This window comes from Pectinophora gossypiella, chromosome 5 (genome assembly GCF_024362695.1).
Source record: "Pectinophora gossypiella chromosome 5, ilPecGoss1.1, whole genome shotgun sequence".
Lineage (NCBI taxonomy): Eukaryota > Metazoa > Arthropoda > Insecta > Lepidoptera > Gelechiidae > Pectinophora > Pectinophora gossypiella.
Genome location: NC_065408.1, coordinates 7142451 through 7161600, shown reverse-complemented (window position 1 = coordinate 7161600; position 19150 = coordinate 7142451). Strand labels below are relative to the sequence as shown.

The 19150-nt window shown below is 38.8% G+C and overlaps 2 protein-coding genes across 3 annotated transcripts in view; one reads left to right on the top strand and one right to left on the bottom strand.

Moving 5' to 3' along the window:
* LOC126366848 (serine/arginine repetitive matrix protein 2) overlaps positions 1–8806 on the top strand; it is a 53088-nt gene extending 44282 nt beyond the window's left edge. Inside the window, exons 26-28 of the mRNA XM_050010179.1 lie at positions 212–291; positions 2726–6491; positions 6934–8806. Coding sequence (XP_049866136.1) covers positions 212–291; positions 2726–6491; positions 6934–6994 — 3907 coding nt within the window. The 3' untranslated portion in view covers positions 6995–8806. The remainder of the gene's footprint in view (positions 1–211; positions 292–2725; positions 6492–6933) is intronic.
* Positions 8807–8939: 133 nt separating this feature from the next.
* On the bottom strand, positions 8940–18310 carry LOC126366828 (dipeptidyl peptidase 3). 2 transcript variants are annotated; one of them, XM_050010126.1, is made up of 15 exons: positions 18253–18310; positions 17772–17821; positions 17265–17389; positions 16783–16935; positions 15793–16020; positions 15102–15231; positions 14136–14424; positions 13564–13817; positions 12992–13134; positions 12071–12182; positions 11426–11558; positions 10991–11114; positions 10129–10276; positions 9743–9916; positions 8940–9185 (listed from the first exon to the last, which is right to left on the bottom strand). In XM_050010126.1, the coding sequence occupies exons 3-15, from the start codon at positions 17385–17387 to the stop codon at positions 9028–9030; spliced, it is 2169 nt and encodes a 722-aa protein (XP_049866083.1). In that variant the 5' UTR covers positions 17388–17389; positions 17772–17821; positions 18253–18310; the 3' UTR covers positions 8940–9027. The 2 variants fall into 2 exon arrangements, with proteins under 2 accessions (XP_049866083.1, XP_049866082.1); XM_050010125.1 differs by lacking the exons at positions 17772–17821; positions 18253–18310 and adding an exon at positions 17581–17743.
* Between the last annotated feature and the right edge of the window lie 840 nt (positions 18311–19150).

Here is a 19150-nt window from a genome sequence, read left to right as displayed (position 1 = left end):
TCGTGTCCATTATTTCATGAATATATGGGAGATGAATTTTCATTTGCAAACTGGTTTTATATTTAATCATTTTGTGTATCCATGTTTGTCTTTGTGTTCGAACATATACTTTTTTAGATATCTTTCTCTTATGTGTGGTAAGGTATAATTAAATTGTCTATAAAACAAATATATAATAAATATTCGACTAACGTGTATGTTGTATGTATAGACGCGAGGGTTGGGGCTCGCGCGACCTGCACGCGGATTTCGACTCCATGTTCAGCAAGCCGCGCGCGCCGCTGCCGCGAGGTGAGTGTCCCTGCACACTGCGGACCACCGTGGGCTCTGGGCCATTGTGGGCCACCCAGCCCCCGGGGGCTCGCACCCCGCCACTGCGCGGAAAACGTTGCCAATAGCACGCTTTCGAGGCTTCACGCATTTGTAATATACACCGGCCTGTCACTGTACACACTTTTTCATTGCCATGCGGATTATTGCAAGACAGTAGCAGCTATTTTTAGCCCATACATTACTAGGCGAAAGATGTATTTCATTAATTATATAGTAAAATAGTATTATCATTTAATTTTATATCATCCTACTGTTTAAAATGTTAAATATCAATTTACAGATCTGCGATCGCCAAAATTTAATTTTTAACGTTCCTGTAATTAAAACCTTTAGTTTAAAAAAATATATAAAACCCGTTGTTGAAAATATGATTTTTAATAGTGATAAAGCAAATGAGAAGCAAGATAATTATGAAACAAATATGCAGTCAACCCCCAAAGAGCAACGCTGGCCACCGGTGGACAGGTAGCCAAAGGGTTTTGTCCCGATGCGTTTTATTGACGTTTTATTAGAGGAAATCTGCGACTCGTCACTTTGTGATTGTAACAATTGGCGATAAATTTGACAAGTCGTTTAAATAGTAATATAGGAAAAATCAAGTTTAAAATATAACCATAAAGGCGGTTATTATCGTCAGTGTAGGATTAATTAATACTTTAAAAACTATAATTTAACAAAATAACTCAATATTTATATATATTTTATATGAGTATATCTACGAGAACCGTGACTGTATGTATATGTAGACTTGTTGGTATTTTACATTTATATCGATATTTGTCTACAAACGGGCAAAACACTGGCGCTCAGTGACATTGACACCTACCATCTCCGATACAGAGTCTGATCCGCCTAGGGCCGCGTGCGCTAACATCCTTCGGCAGAGGAGAATGTCTGCGTATGACTACTTCCCGTGTTACTCTAAGGCCGTCCCCTAAACACGCATGCGGTTCGGACCAACTTACACTGGACGTTGAACAAGTTTGTAGCATTATCCAGCATAAGTTGTCAGACCCGCGCCGTACCTGTCCGAGTTTAGCGTACGCCCTAAGAGTCGACCCATTCACAGTCGCACAAGTAGTTAGAAACACCGCACGGGCTCAACACTTACAACAAAGCTAGCTTCGACTAAACAAATCAATTAACTATCATCCATACGATAAGTCAGGGCTTTTCCAAATTAAACTTTGACGATAGCCTCGAATATTAGTGACGTTTTCCGCCGCAGCTGAGTAGTTTCCATTTAACATTGTTGCCTGACAGACTATTATTGATCTCGCAAGACGTCAAGAATAGTCCGCTAGGCACGTTTTGAGTGTCTGTAATTTTTCAGAGTTCATTAACATTCTAATAAATAATTTTAACATTTTTTGCATTGTAGTGTTATACTGTATTCAATATGCATTCTTTGTCCAGGTGTTGACTTTCTCCTACCCGCTAACACTAGCAGGAAAATGTTGCGTTGCTCTCAAGTTTCATAAAATCAGCTCAGTTTTATAGCATCAAAATTGCATGAAGTGTACAGAAAAGGCATTTCACTTATCGCATCGCCTTTGGCAATGCAGTGTTACTAGTGTAAAGTAGATACTATTATTTCTTCTCTTGGTTCTTTAATTTTTAATAAAAATGTAACGAAGGACATTATTACATTATTTCCAGAATTACAGTTAATTAATTTGTTTGGAAAGTGATAGCATAAATGTGTAGATAGTGGATGTGGTAGCACTGTATGTGAGGTAGTCGGTGGTCGCAATGCGGCCACTCTGCAGCTCCTGACAGCGTAGTGAGGTTGTGTCGGTGTGGTTGCAGTGGGCTTGCGCGTTACACTGCATGCTCCGACCAAATCTTCACTTCACAGCGGCACCAGCGCCAACCACAAATCTGCCACAAACGACACACAACAATAGGTACTAAACTATATTTATTTCTTCCTTTATGTGTTTTGTGTTCCGCACTGCGCCGCGGCTGTTTACCAGAATAGAGATGCCTTTACATTGCCGAATACATCCAGCCATTATCTAGTATGCATTCTGGTAAATTATTATCGATTCAAAAGCAACATTTTAATGCATATTCTTGTGATTTGGTTTGCATATCTAAAGCTTTCGGTTTGCCCTAATCGGATTAGTTCGTATTTAGTTCTCCTAGTATTAACTTTTTAACAGTTTGATTCGATGTTTGCATTAATCTTTAAAAATATAATCGGGTACAATCACTTCGAACGAAATTTCGGGGACCGCCGGCAATTTCGCATCGCGGCGGAGCCCGATTTTCGCATTTATAAAAAAATATATTCGAGAGTTTATAATCTTGGCCAAATTCGACACTGTAAATACACCATCCCAGCGAGCATTCTGCATGATCGAAAGTGTGTTTTTCGATTAAATTTCAGGTAATAGTAAGAAAAGCAAGCACCAAACGAAGACCTCCCAAACCCCGGAATCGACGGTCGCGAGCGGGTTAGATCTGTCGGACTTGGACCTGAGCTCGATAGAGTTCTCGGAGAAGGAGATGCGCGCGCTGTCGGGGCTGACGCCGGCGCTGTCGCGGCGCCTGCAGCAGCAGCTGCTGGCGCACCTGCCGCCCGCCGCCGCGCGCCAGCTGCGCCGCACGCTGTCGCTGCACGCGCAGCCCGCGCCGCCCGCGCCGCCGCGCGCCGCGCAGCGCCAGCTGTCGGCCGGCGCCGTCGCCGCGCCCGCGGTTACAAACAACGAGTCCACGGACTCTGGCACTGCCGCTCCGCAAGCCGAAGATAAAACTCCCGAACCAAAAGCGAAATCTCCCGAATTTAAGGCGAAATCTCCTGAACCGAAGGCGAAGTCTCCCGAGCTAAAGGCGAAATCTCCCGAACGGAAGGCGAAGTCTCCCGAGCCAAAGGCGAAATCTCCCGAACGGAAGGCGAAGTCTTCCGAGCCGAAGGTGAAATCTCCCGACCCGGAGCCGTCCGCGCCTTATCCGCTCCGGGACGAGCTTGAGCTCCCGGCGCCCCAGTTCTGCACGCTGCCCCGACTCAAGAGACATTCAACACTCTCGAGGGAGTCAACGCCGCCGATCTCGACCTCGACCGATGCTGACGATCGTTCTTTGAAGCCGAGCTCGCTCGCGAAGGAACCGGGCCAGTCTCGGGGCAGCAGCGTCCGCAGTACGCCCGACCGGCCACTGCTCAGTAAATATCTGACGCCGGAGAGAAACGTGTCGCTGGACGAGTCGTACTCGTCGGACGGCGGCAGCATCCTGTCGGAGCCGAGCTACATCGCAGCGTACGGCGCGCCCGCTGCGCTCGGGCTGCGGCGACACTCGATGCGCCTTGCCGGTGAACAGCCCCGAAAACGTATTTCCAGATTCTTGCGTTCCGATTTCTTTGATACTCCTCCCGACGAAAGTATTTACCTCAAACACAAAAAGGAGAAAGAATTGGAGACGCAGAAAATTCTCAGGGAGATTCGGGAGAAGAAAAATAAATGTTTAGAAACCTCCGGAGTGAAGAGTCCTACGGAAGCGGGAGATGTTCAATCATTGTTCAAAGATGAATCTACATACACGCGTAAATGCTTATCGCCGATCTCACCTATTAGCATTTTGACAGGAAAAGAACGTAGTAGATCAAATACGCCGTTTTTCCCGATTTTAGACAATATAAAGGAAAATACTTTAGACTCCTCCCTTACAACTGATACGAAGCGATATACACAACCTGACGAAACAAAACAAAAATATCAAAATGAAGAAAACACTTTGAATAAGGACACGAGATTAATGAGGCCAAAGAGTTATCCTGTGAAAAATATAGACTCTTTCGACGAATCCAGTGATAATACTGTAATAGACAAATCTTCTAGTAAAGATATAGAATTTAAAGATAAAACTTTACCCAGAGAATCGAAGTTAATAAGGCCAAAGAGTTATCCCACAAGTAGTCCATCTCCAGAGAAAGTATTTGTAAACCGCAATGTTAAGAATGATGAAACAAAGGCGATCACACCGAAAGAAGAAGTTGCAAGTCCTGCGACTAAAAATGACGTTGAAGTATGTTTCAGTATTACTCTACCTAAAAAAGCCACTAAAATGGCTGGGTCTAAAACTGACACCCTGAAAAATAGTGAATCTTTAGAGAAAGATGATTTAAAACTTGAAAATAGTAAAAAGTCTGCCGAAAACAGTCTTGTTGTTAAAAAATATCAAATAGTTAGCAGTACTGATGAAGATAAGTCTGATGTTAAAGAACATATGTCTGAAAATGGCTCGGCTATTACAAACGGTGTTGTCGCTGAAAATGTAGTGAAAAGTAACATTGATGACACAAAAATTAAAGCTATGAATAATTCATCTAAAAATGAAGATCTAAAATTTAAATCAACAGAAACTGAACCAACTGAGAAGAAAGGTACAATTAAGAAAAAGATTATTAAGAAAGTGACATCAAAATCAAAAACAGATGCAGGAAGCAGTCAGGAGGGAACTGACATTAAAACTACTGAGAAAAAGAAGGTCACAAAGAAAGTAAAGGAAAAGAATACAGATGACGGCACAAAAACAACAACTGTCACAAAGAAAAAATCAGTTTTACAGTCTATAGGACATAAATTAGAGAAACTAGCTTCAACCAAATCAAGTTCTCCAGAAAAAGTTTCTGAGAATAATATTACCAACCATGAAAGCAAAAAAGAAACTGCCAAAGTAAACAGGATGCAACGTGAGCAATCTGTCCCGGTGAGCGCTGAGCCACCTACGGAATCGAATCTCATTAAAAGAGCAGTCACTTTAACTGACGTTGCTGCTCTTGATACTCCAACTTCTACACCTAGTAAAACGACTGTGTCCAGAGTTCTGGGCCTTTTTAAGAAATTCGAGCCTAAAGAAAAAGCTCCTAAACCCTCTGTAGAAAAATCTCAAAGTGAAAATCTCGAAACCAGTGCCGAAGCCAAGAGTGAACCATTATCGGAATCCGTTTTAAATAATATGGAGATTGAAAAACCCAAAAGACCAACGTCTTTGCTCCTGAACGGATTAGGGCGTAAAACCAAGTACGGAAGAGCTGCCAGTGATAGTGTTTCAGCAGTAACACTAGATAATGATGACGAAATTGCAAATAAAAAAGAAAATAATTCTAAGAATATAAAGAACAGTTTAAAATTAGACTTCTCCAGGTTGCCAAGAGTAAAGAAAATAGTTCCTACTAATCCTGTGATAGAACCACAAATTATGAATGTTACCTCCGACGACAAAGATTCTGAAAAGAAAGAAATTGAACGGAATGGTACTATACTAGACGACAGTTTCAAAATTAGGGATACAGCATATACGCAAAACCGTAGTCGCTCCCGAAGTAGATCAACTTTTTCAAATTCTGAAGTCAAATCTGACAATAGTGCTGAAGTCAAATTTTTAGATAGAAATCCACTATCTCCTCCTGAGAGTATATCACATCCTGTAAGAAATCATGAATCTACCACACCAGATAAAGAGGATATAGTTGAAAGAATACGAAGAAAGAGTTTTTACTCGAGGTTTAACGAAAAGAAACAACGACGTAAAAGTAGTTTGGTTGGGCCTGGGGCTGCTGAATACGATCCAGTAGCAAGAATACACTCGCAACCGACCGAGCCTAAGTTCGATGTATCACCTACTTCGCCCGTTACTTACGATCTCTCTCCTGGATACTCGGTTGCCTCCGATTTATCTCCCTCAACAGATCGCTATAGATCTCTTTTGACTGATTTACCTACTACAACTAGAAGTAACTTAAGATTCGACAACTATGGACTGAGCGATAAAATTGATACGTACCGATCTCTGGACCGAAATGAATTTAGAAAATATCCCGGAACCAGAAGCTATCTTGATTACGATCAACCGTCATCTTACACGTCACATCGCTACGCTAGAACTAAGTCCCTGCTAGATAGTTCTGACGGTACGGAAGATCACAGCCTCGGCAGTCTGCGAGACCCGCACAAATATAATAGAACTATTTCCATGTACGCTCCAGGCAGTTACGCCACCTACAGACCGAAACGAACTCTAAACTCAGCAATTATTTTAAAAGAGAGCGAAAAGGAACCGAGTCCAGAAAACATATTGGAGAAAATCCGACAAAGGAAAAAGGTCTCGATCAGCATCACCAGAAAACCAGACCCTGAAAAGGACCCACTGTCAAGGTGTGTATATTTCTTGTACTCACATGTTAACGTAAATAATTCAAAATAACTATCCCAAATTGATACGATTTGACTCTGTGCACGCTTCACGCTTCCGATTTAAATGATATAGCACTAATGCTTTTACCGAGTTTTTGATATCCCCTAGAATTAGAAAAAGAAAGTGTTTTTTTTTCTAGTTAAATACTGTTGTAGATAGAACATGTAATTAATAATCACTTCTAATGAAAATGCAATATTATTATTGAAATTTTGATCTGCGACGCCAACTATAAAACTTAACTATCAAAATTCATCATACATTGAAAGTAGCATTAATTCACTGTGTAGTTAATCATATTTATATCATTTCGATGACACTTCACATAGTACAGACACACGACACCACATTACAATTCTGTACCCGTTCAAGATAACAACCAAACGTTGATTTCGTTTTCAGATCCGATGTCTCATCTAAAGGCGAAGGCGACGGTGCAGAATGCTCTGAGAAAGTTGACTGAGAGGCACTATTAAATACCAACCGTCGCTACGGAGGGAATAATTTGTGATTTGCATTTGTTACAAAGTCACTTGAGAGTTTATAATCATTTTACAATAGTTATTGAACAATTTAGGCTTCTAGTGTTATTGTTTTAATTGCACAGAACAATCATTGCAAAGCACAATGTTGAAATTAACGAGATATTTGCCTTTTTCGAGACTGTATCGACGATATTCTTGCCAATTACATGCATATTGAGTAGTTCTGCCGTAGTGTTCTTCACATCGAATCTCACGGATGACAGATGCTTAAGATAAGACTGTCTTTAGGTGGCAAAGTAGATATTTATGCCAAATTAACGAATCTCTGACAAAATTTACAATTTTAATGGATAAACCACATGAATTTGATTTCGGAAACTATTTTCTAGTGTTGTTCTCAAGGCTTAGATAATTGCAAGTATGTAGTCATTAATTGTGAACACTAACAGTTCTGAAATAGTTACAAATCTTGGTTAGTGTCCGACCGAAATAAGGACGACTAATTCGATCGAAGCCGAATATTTATCTTTAGCAAGGATATTTTTAACTACTGGTTAAATATTAAAATGTGATAAAGCGACATCTTGCAGACGCGTTTTATACTAAGTCCTGAGATGGATATAATGAATCGTATGGTGACAGACGATCAGCCCATTGCCTATATGATAGTGCATCAAGTTAGTGAACCCAATTGTTCAGTAGACTCTTACAGCGTGCCCAGGATATCTCCCAGCCCAGCATAATTTTTCTTTATCAAAATTAACGAAAGTAATTGTGGTAATATCTAACACAAAATTTCCTGACCTTCAGTCCTTCAGTCTCTGGCAGTAGATAAGACTTCGGCTTCGACTAACCCTGCGGCTGGCTTTTGGCTGAACCTTCGGTCGGACCCTAAGTTTGGTGTTAAGTTTTTCGTCTATTTGCAGTCACTGTCGCTGCGGTGTATATGATACTGACAGAGACAGCTTTACAAAGGCTGAACAGATTTTGTTAAACAAATATACTACAATTGAAAAATAATATTTTGCAAATATGGAATTCTTTATTACATATTTATTGTAAATTGATTCTTATGTGCCTTTAAATACAACGTAAATGACTGGATTTGATATAGTCCATACGTATATAGAAAAAAAAAATGACACGATTTAAGTGTGTTTGCACAAAATATGTTTTACTCAGTATAATTTTAATACTTTTTTAGCTATTATGTTTTTTACGTGACACTAAGTTTAAATGTTTATTATAATCGTATAGTATTGAATGCTAAGTCACGTCGTAACAGTAATCGAATAGAATGGTGCTTAGATGAAATGTCTCTATAGGAATTACTTATTTATAGATTGAACGTGTTATAGAGTCACACCAAACGTGTATATTTTAGCAATAGTATCGAGTTTCAGTTTGTAGATCTATTCATGCATAATGTTGACTGTTACTACGGTAACTCAGTATTTTTAAGTTGTTAAGGTTTCCGTTTGTTTGCCATCTTCCATTACGTTATATGCATGACACCCAAGAAACGGCTAGTTTGATAGAGGTGTTAAAATAAAGCAATAATTTTACATAAATCAGTTCATGTCATATTTATAATTTATCATCTCAATCCTATTTATTAACTTTATTAGAATTGAAATTATTTATTTGTGTGTGGTGATTTTTAATATTTTTCATGTTAGTCATAGTCGCTACACGAGTGGTGAAACTAAAACTGTGATTTTTACGATTAATATTAAAACTGCTATCACACACGTTTTGTATTGAATGTGAATAAATTAAATAGTTGAAAATGAATCTTTTATTTACACAATGCACCAAACTGTAAATCTTACTGTCAATATTATCCTGTTATCTGAAGTAAATTAAGTACGATAGAAGCTAACTTCCAAAAATACTAGAAGTATTAGAAACAAAAACAACAAGAACATTATTAAAATGCATTTATTATCAGTTCCGGACCAGTTCATACGTATTCACTTGTACGTAACGCATACACTTATGATTATTATAATTACACAAGCAGTGGCTCTAGGTCGACGAAGTGTTTTTTGTCCTCTTCAGCGAGCCGTTCGAGGATGTCATCCACGTCCGTCGAGGGGAAGCGGTCGACCAGCGACGCGACCATGCCTTCTGCACTTGCTGGGTACCGCTTCAGTTCCACAGTATCACCTGGGAAACATAACATGTTATATACTTCTGTCTTGTTTTGCCATATGTTTATCATACATGTAGTCAACAAAGGTCTATTCTAAAGATAAGTTATGTAACCTAACCTAACCTGTAAATTTGATAAGGTCCTGTTTTTTTTAGAACCGACTAATTGTCCTTCCAACCTGCGAACGGAAAACTAGGTTACATACCTCCGAAACGAAATCCTGAGGAATGTGGGTTTCCTCATGAAGTTTTCCTTCACCGTTGAGTAAGTGATAATAATTTATGATCAAAAAATTTATTCGAAAATTATAAGTTTGGGCCTGTGCTGGATACCAACTTACGACCTGACAATGATTCCAACTCCGAACTGACCGATATTTTTCCGACTATCACGGCTGCAACCGCAAAAGATAATGCTATAACGGCAATGGATGGTAGTGAGTACCTTTGCAGTTCGCATGATGAATCATGAAGGAAAAAGCTTACTATGATCACGACTCTCAGCAAACGTGATTACTGGCATGTTCTAGGAGGTTCCGTTCTAGATTATTCGAGAAAAGAGAAACAATTACCAGTGTGTTTAGTATTGGCCTGAACGAAGATGTTCCGTGGCTGTTTGTGCAAAAGCACGATGTCTCGCCAGCGCGCCCACGCTCCATCCACGCGGCTGTACGTGTCGAAGAGGCGCTCACCCGCCGCTACGTCGCCCGTCGCCTTGATAGTCTGCAGCTTTATTAGGAAGTCGCCTGCAGGTAAAAAGTTGCAATCATATAAATCAATTCAGAAATCTGGTCACGAATCGGGGATCGCCACCTTGGCTGCTTACGCGGTACGACAAAATCAGATGAATGTTCGATTTGCTCCAATCTGAATCGACTTCGTCTTACCCGGTAGGGCCTCATGACAGGTAAATTACTAGGAGATCCTTATGATTCATGGAAAAGAATGTTACGCTTACCAATAATTCGTTTGCCGTCGGTAGCAAGCCGGTCTTTCTGCAGCGTCATGAGCAGATTCTTGCCTGGTTCCACTTCAGACACTGTCAACAGACCGTCTCCTTCCAACTCTAGAAGTCGCATTAACACGAAGCGGGCTCGCGCGTGCGCCTGTTGTGATGAAATTAATAAATTGGCATTATAACAATATTTACAATAATAATTGTAAAAAAATGATCTTGAACATCGGTTTACTTCGTTGGATTCGGAAGTGATAAGTATACATCATATTATTATATAATGGCGTATGAATTTTTTTTTAGTCTAGGGCGACCTGATAAGGAAGAACTGGATTTTAGGGAAATTAAATACTGGTGCTGATTTCAGTAGAGATGATATTATCTAAGTTTATTTTAAGTTATATCACTTTATTATCCGCCGAAAAGAAAAGGGACAAGTAATCGACAGGCATAAATCGTATGGAATACACGTCAATCATATTGCCCAATAACTCGACAGAATTAAGTTCACAGCACACGTCAAATGGGTTGCATATCAGCGAGATGCCTATTTTATTCGCTCGGGTTTATTCATTTATTCACTCGTTCATTTAAAAAATTTCAATACGTCCCTTTTCGGCGGATAACAAAATGACAGGTATAACATGAAATAAAATTAGAAAGTGTCTTGTTTATGAATTTTAATAAAGAAAAATGTAATAATAAGTACATTTTGACACTTTTTCTATGACGTCTCAGGTTGCTTTTTCATACAAATTCCATAGTAATTCCGTGTTTTGACGTTTAGTAAAAAGTAACTGATTTGACTAGTTGGAAACTACCCTATTCTAAGGTTGAAGAAAAATGACAAACTGTCAAATATTACCTGCAACCAAGTCTGAGTGGAAGGCTGGTACATCTCCGTAGCCTTGGCGCATCCGTTCCACAGCAGACTGAGCCAGTTTACGTACACCACATTCTGTGCCTCCTCGCCCTCGTACCCGAAGATTCTACAAACGACAATGATAGTCAGTGCACTAACAAAAGCAACCACTAATAACAGCATTATTTTTTTATTTTTGTTCCATATCCTACTGAAGTCCTGAAGTGTCCTAGGATCTGGTGTGTCCTGTTTTGTCCTGAAGTGTGTCAGGATCGAAGCAAATGGAATTCTATAGTCTCTGCTTACCCCGGTGGGAAATAGGCGTAAGTTTATGTATGTATGTATGTCCATATCCTACTTTAGTATTTCGGCCACCAGCGAGAGTAAAATAATTTATAACAATAGTAATTTTTATCTAAAAGTAGTCAAGTATCTTACTTGAGTATCTCCGGCACCAGCGAGAGGTATAGACCGACGGCTTCCGCTCGACACTCTTCAAAGGCAGAGCCCAGGGTCGTGAACTTGCTGTCGTAGGTCTCACCTTCCGTGTACCATGACTCGATATGCTTTCCTGCAAAATTATTACGTGGACAATGTCAGTCATTGTCAAGAAGCCAGAATACCCAGATAGGTAAAAATCTCACATATTATCGTTAAACTTAAGGGTGAGGGGTGGCATCAAACGTCAGTGGTTTTACCCGACAGTCGGACGACTGCCGGGTGCAATAACTCAATAGTGCTCTTGTATGATACTTGTATTTTTGGCAATGGTCACTTCTATGAAATACCGGAATTTTATTAGTTTTGTTCAAAACTTCGATTATGTAAGGGGACCCCATAAACATGTGTTTCTTTTGTCGTGTGGGTTGATAAGGTAGGTCATAGACTTCACACCCCGGTGACAGGGTTACAGCTCTATTACACTACACGACACGATTTTCTATTACACTGCACGACAGCTATAGTTAGGATAGTTTATTAGGATGTAAGGGTCTTGATTTCGCCATACTGCAATAGCGCCGAACTGTAAACTGCGTAAATGGGATAAGCGCCAACCCTGGGGTGATGAGGAGTCAGACTTACCAGAAAGAGGATTAATGACCTTCTCCTTGTCGAAATTGAAGGAGCCGTCAGCGTTCTGCCGCAGTAGTTTACCGCTGCCGTGACCTAGCAGCTCGTGAAGACCCACTTGTACCTGTTAATGGTATGGTAATTAAATGTTTACAGGTAATATAACTATTTCGCATGATGCATAAAATATGACTTTTATGGAGAGTTAAACCTTTGTATTTAAAATCACCACTATTTCCACTTCAATTCATGGTACCCGGATGATGTTTGAGCCACTTGTTCTGTCTTTTTTATTTCTGTTAATACGCCTAGCTACCGAAGGGAAACACACCAAAAAGACTTTATAAATTAAAAACAAATAATTAAAATCTTTTTACTTGTTGTGTGTGTGAACCCCGACGGTGATGGTGACGTTTTGTTCTCCTTTTGTTTTTTCTGCTTTATCTATAATACGTATTTTTCTGCAAATATTACTAAATAAGCTAGGTATTTTTTTATTTAATATAGGCTCGCGCGACCTGATGGCAAGTGACGATGTGGCCTAGGGTGGATCACGCTTGCCTAGCAAATGCCTATTCCCTCTAGCCATGAAGATTCCCAGATTATAACGAGTTGGAAAAACAGACGACGGCAGTCAGTTCCAGTCCTACTACAACTACTACTACTTTAAACTGACTAGTTACTGAAATCTGTATATTTAGGAAAATGGAATATATCTTTAAGTGACAAGTTATCTAGGGGTGGTATTAATAAACTAATCTCAGCTGAGACTGCACTCAAGATGTTGCTCAAGTCTTTCTTTCTATATAAGAACTGTCACATTGACATGATCTTGAGAGCAGTCTCGAAGCTGAGATTAGTTTATTAATTCCACCGTAGGTTTAATTCTGTAATTGAACAAAACAGAGCAAATATATAACAGCAAAGTCTTACCTCGAAAGATGCTACCCTATATTTCTCGAGCAGTTTCTTATCAGCGTCCGAGAGGAATGGAATGACTGACTCCTTGTACGCAGCCGGGATCACGTTACCCAGCGACACATTCTTGAAGCCCTCGTTTTGGCGAATCTCATCGTCTGTTTGTATATTAATAAAAATTGTACAACGTAACTAAGAACACTCACAATTCCATAATAAAGGATAGAATATTATGGATAAACGAACGACATCTGTGGTTGAGCGTTGGGCTCACAATCCGGAGGCCCCGGGTTCGATTCCCGATGAGGACATATCACAAAAATTACTTTGTGGTCCCTAGTTTGGTTAGAAAATTACTGGCTGATCACCAGATTGTCCGAAAGTAAGATGATCCGTGCTTCGGAAGGCACGTTAAGCCGTTGTTTCCGGTTACTACTTACTGATGTAAGTAAGTAGTCGTTACATGAGTCATGACAGGGGCCTTTGGCGGCTCAAAAGTAACCCTGACACCAGGGTTGATGAGGTTGGTTCTCCACCTCACAACCCACACAATAGAAGATGGCTACACAATGGATGTTGACACTTACAGTTAGGAATGTTAATGCCAGCCGGTATGCCACTTCCAGAGAAGGTAAGCACATCCAAGCTCGTGAAGTCGGGCCGAAGGAAGGTGTCCTTCTCTAGCGCTTCACCCCAGGGCAGCAGCTTGATGAACCGCTCCGCGCCGTCCACGAGGTTCCCGAACTTCTTCGACATCTCCTTGTTCACCATAGAGACGAACCCTTCGAACTCGCCGCGCTGGCCGCTCGGGTCGCGGTAGGTTTCTATGAAGCCCTGGTAACTGCAAGGGACCAAGACTTTGTAGTGACAAAGTTCTTTTTATTCATTTTTGTGCTCAAAACTGCGTTCGGTTGACTGACGATATTAATATGACTTGGTATGCAGTTATAAAGTAATAATGAAGAATTTAAGAGTTTTGATGCTTGAAATCTTTTGGAGGGCAGGCCTTAGGCAGAAAACAGAGGATGGAAAAATAAAATTCTCCCCGGTTTTGGCCTATAACTTTAGTTAGGAGAAAAAATTTTTGAATGTTCCAAGTTGTTTTTCATGAATACTTTTTTAGAATGCATCGTTTATCTAAAAAACAAGAACCACTTACGTTTCAATTATAGGTCCCTTATCTTTTATCCAAAATCTGCTTCCTTCTTTATGTTCGTCCAAATCACCATCCTTGAAGCTGTTGATGTAATGTTTGATCATATTCTTCTCGTTGTCGTTGGCTGCGTAGTTCATCGCTGAACTGAGATGTTGGTTCACTAGTTGCAGTAGCGGAGAATAGTCGCCGCGCGTCACTTGGAAGTACGCGTTTTTGAACTTCTCCTTATCCATTGTAATAGGAGGCTTGGATGATGTCTCCACACTAGCCAGGTGGATTGTATATAGAGGCACTGAAATAATAATTAAAGTACAGGCAAACAACAAGGTATTTGTGGGTAAAATGTAACTGCAACTGCGTGGCGTGATATATGACCATATATCACACAGTTATATTATTTTTTTGGAGCTGGATTCTTTGCAGACTTATTTCATGCACTGTATCACTGCGACTAACAAGACCTATTGTGATGAATCTATCGTCTGTGGCGGCCCTAGGGTAGTATGAACGCATCGGGCGCCGTTTAGGGGGGCGCTAAAATCAATTAAGACGGGACCACCCTGGCTGACAGTACCGGATCTACAGGGGAGTAACTGGATTGGGCACAGGTACCTTACTGGTCACATAAAACTCTCATACATTTAATGGGTGGCGTAAACGATTTTTTTTTAAAGATTTAATTGTGTATATTTTGATGGCCGTAAACTAATCGAAAAAGCTGGTTTTTGAAGTCTCGCACCACCCAAATATTTTGCTAGGGACGCCATTGCCTATCGCTACTGAGAACGTGATAAATAAGCTAATTCCATTGGTTTAAAATATTGCATCGCGGGCTATATGCGCACCACATGTTATATCTACAAATACAGACAATAAAATATGCAACAACCTTGTCTCTAAAAGACTTCTGTTTGAATTGAAATTCGTATGAAAGTTCAATACTGACAAAAATATGATTTGTGAACTTACAGCCATCCTCATCATTCACCGTTTTAAAGGTCCGACAGATGTACGCCTCAATGCGTTTTGTCTTCATCCATTCATTGACTAAGTTAGAGTCGGCTTCAGTGCAGTTGCTTGAGAAATATGTTGTCACACCCTGCAAGATAACAACTTATGTATTGTGTTCGTTGAACAAAACCTTTTTTCTCAATGTATTTTTTCTTTTATTTATCTATTTAATAATTTATTGTACACAGGATATCACAGAAACACAATTGTTTCCACAGGAAGTTGTGGAATGCAATGTTTTCCATCATACTGGAAATAGACAATTACAGTTGAATACAACTTTGTTAAGTTACATTTGGAGTTGCATTTGTTAAGTTGTTGTTAGGTGATACCCAATTAGTGGAGCTTAAGCTAGATATATGATCCACGCAGGATATTTTATTTTTGTCTGCCATATGCAATACAATATATAAGTTACATTTATGTGATTTTTATTACATATTTAATTTTATATTTCATTATAATCCATCATATGAGGTGAATACAAGCGTGATTATAATTTTGTTTGTCTCAATACTGGTAAAGTGCAAATACTACTACATGGACATATCATAATTAATCTCTTACATGCAAATAAAACAATAGAGAGGCAAACAAAATGCACCTTATACAAACATTTCAATAGCAAACAACCATATGGTTGACTTACCTTATCAGCCAATCCAAGGCTAGTGAGCCTAGGAGCAAGACTGTACATGGCTTCTTTAGTATTCTGCCACAGCTTGCTAATATGGACAGTGTCATTCTGATATGCCTTAGATGCCTTTACAATCAATTCGAATGATTCCTTTGATAGATTTGGAATGAATTTAGTATCTCCCATGCCCTTATAGTTGCCGCTGTTCGCGAGCAGAGCACCAGCATACACTAAGAAAGCCTGAAAACCACAGATAAGGAATTTGAGGACACAAAAACAAAACAGTAACAGTATTTTATTTATCTTTCAATAAAGGATGTGGTTTTTTTTTATCTCTTTAGATACAATAGTCTATGGGAAAAGTTATAAGCAAATAATTAGTATAAGTCGGAAATGGGGAATGTTTACCTATACTGGTAGTCCATTATATACAGGGTGGCCCAAAGGTTCACATTCAAAATGAAAAATTAAATAGAGGGGTTCATTGACCGCCAGAAACACCCCTCATGCATGTTCAGCATTTACGGTGCATACAGATCATTACTGTTCAGTGTATGCAATTTTGACAGTTCCCCATACAATTTGAGTAAACAAACATATGGTTTTGGTTCTATTTTTAACACTATAACCTTTTGCATAGAGTTTAACACCAAAATCATAGTGCTATATTTATTCTGTAATTCAACCTTACACTCCACTTTGCTCGACATTTATATACTGTTATAGCAATTTTTATACATTGCAATTTATCACGAATTTTTGCTGGATAGTATGGTGAACTGTCAAAATTTAGGAACACTCAATAATGCTGCTGCCTACATTTGAGCTTCTTGTATTAACCCCTATTGAATTATGAAAGTGTTCAAAGCCTGATAAGAATAAGTAAAAAGAAAGAAATATGACAGCGGCTAATTATACCTCTTCCTGTACTGCGTCTTAACTCTTAAAATCTTGGTCATGTTCACTGGTGTATGTGTATTAAATAAAGTAACAAATATCTACCTGGAAATCATCTTCATTGACCCCAACTGCCAAGGTGGACTTCTTGAGATCTTCAAGCGGTTCACCGAGGAAGATCCTATGCAGTAATGAGAAGATCCTCGGTGACTCCGGACTAGTCTGCACGAGAACAATAAGTCCTCCATTCCAAGCAGCCTAAAACAAAATAAGATATGTATGATTTTATTAACAAATGGGCATGAGCATCCAATTAGTAGTGAAAGGAGTCTTACACCAGTGATGGAGATTTAAAAATGGAACTTGTTTTTTGCATGTGTTTCTATCAGTCTTGTTTTCTAGACCACACACCATAATTTTCATGTTGTAATCTGTTTAAGTATATATAGTTAAATCATCAAGAATAAACAAAAGAATATTTCATCACACTTGGAAAATAATAACATACCTACCTATCAGGAATTACTTATAAAATTACTCAAGTACCTATACCTAAAACTTTTGATAAAAGTACTTAAATATAGTACCTGGCTTAAGTAATGTGCATACAGCTTTTCTTGCGTGGTCAAATTGTTGAAGGCTTGCTCACTATCCAATTCAACAAATCTTTGATTGTTTGGCAGAAGAAAATTGGATTTGTCTACTGCCATTGCTGAAACAGAAATCATCATAGATTAATTTTTAATGATGATGAACTAAAAATCAATAAATGTAGAACTACATACACAAAGGAATAGTACTAAAAAACATGAAGACAATTTGTATAGTTGTACACATACAAATTCCAATGATTTTATAAATAATATCAATATATAAATAATATGTAAATAACGAATTACTGACCATTAACTACTTTCGTCAGGGTCGTGTGACCAGTCTGAATTGTTCCTGAAGAGTGTGAACAATATTTACTAATAAATGATTCAGCGTAATTGGTGCGCCGGCATTTTATAAGGTTAATAGTCAGCGTCCGCAACATTGAATATAATACACTGTGAGACTGGAACAGAATACTTTAAAAACACTCTACTTACTATAGATCAGCAAGTTAAGCGATGAAAATTGGAAATAAAGAAATTTCCTTTTTTTTTTTTTTTTTTTGGTTTGGTTTTCCCCGAAGGGTAAGGCAAAGGGAACTATGCCCATACAGCCATGTCTGACGTATTTTTTTTTCTTGATGATTAATGAAATGGTGAAAGGTGATGAATGATGATGATGAAACCTAAGCTCCCACCCTCGGAGTAGACTCCTACTCCGAACCCCAAACGAATTAACTCAAAAGTCCGCATAAACTTTTGAGCTATGAAGCGGCTTCCTAGCACGAAGCGAAAATAGGCAGATACACTTTGTTTATTGAATACTCCAATGTAATAACACTCGCGAATGTCTTCCGACTAACTTAATGCGATCATTAACCACAAAACACCACTTCGTATTAATTATTTAGATTATTCAATGAAGAAAGCAACTGTCCCGTTCCCGTTTCCCGCTAAAAAGCCCTAAAGAAATTTCCTTAAAACAATACTAAATTCAACAAAGAGAAAGAGGTTATTTTAATGTTTGTGAAGATAGCTACAGCATGAATATGTATGTTTCAAACTCATTCAACTTGTTCTGCTAGGCGTCGCGTCGCTTGTTATCTTAATAGTTAATCTAAACAAGATATAAATGCATTAATCTAAAACACGACATATTTTTGTTGGATTATGAAATTTATTTAAAAATAAATTATTGGACCTTATTATAATCAAAAATAAATTATCTTAGAATAACGACATTCATAAACTCAAATGATTAACCTAAAATATCTAGAAGTGACTTTTTGGATTGCTTCCAAGAAACGTAATAGGTAGGTATTTAAACTGTTACTTTCTGAGTGAGAAACTTTCCAGGCTACGCTCCACAAAAAATATAGATAGCGCTGTACAGAGTTGCCTTTGTTTAACCTTAATTTCATGGCTAACAGACATATTATGCATCTTTTATCTTTGTTTTTGGATATAAATGATGACCCTTGATATTGCAATCAGGCACAACACATCTTTCACCAATTATTATTCTGATCAAAATAAAGAGCTATACCATATCTGAGCCAAATATCAAGCAACAATTATTTTTATGTAAGCCTCTGCCATTACATTATATAAAGTGTTAGTGACATCGTAACGAAAACTTTGAAGGATGATTCAGCCAATAATTTTAAATTGATGTCAAGTGGAATTTTTCGTCGCAAAAATATGGAACGGAATATAATAAAAAAAAAACACTAGAATTGTCCTGAATTTTCCGACAGGTCTGAATCATCCTCCTCAGTATTCGTTACGATGTGATAATGATGTACCCGAGCAAAGAGAAAATAGGTAATTATCATGGTAAATCTGTGCAACGTACAACGTCATCTATACTAATTTTG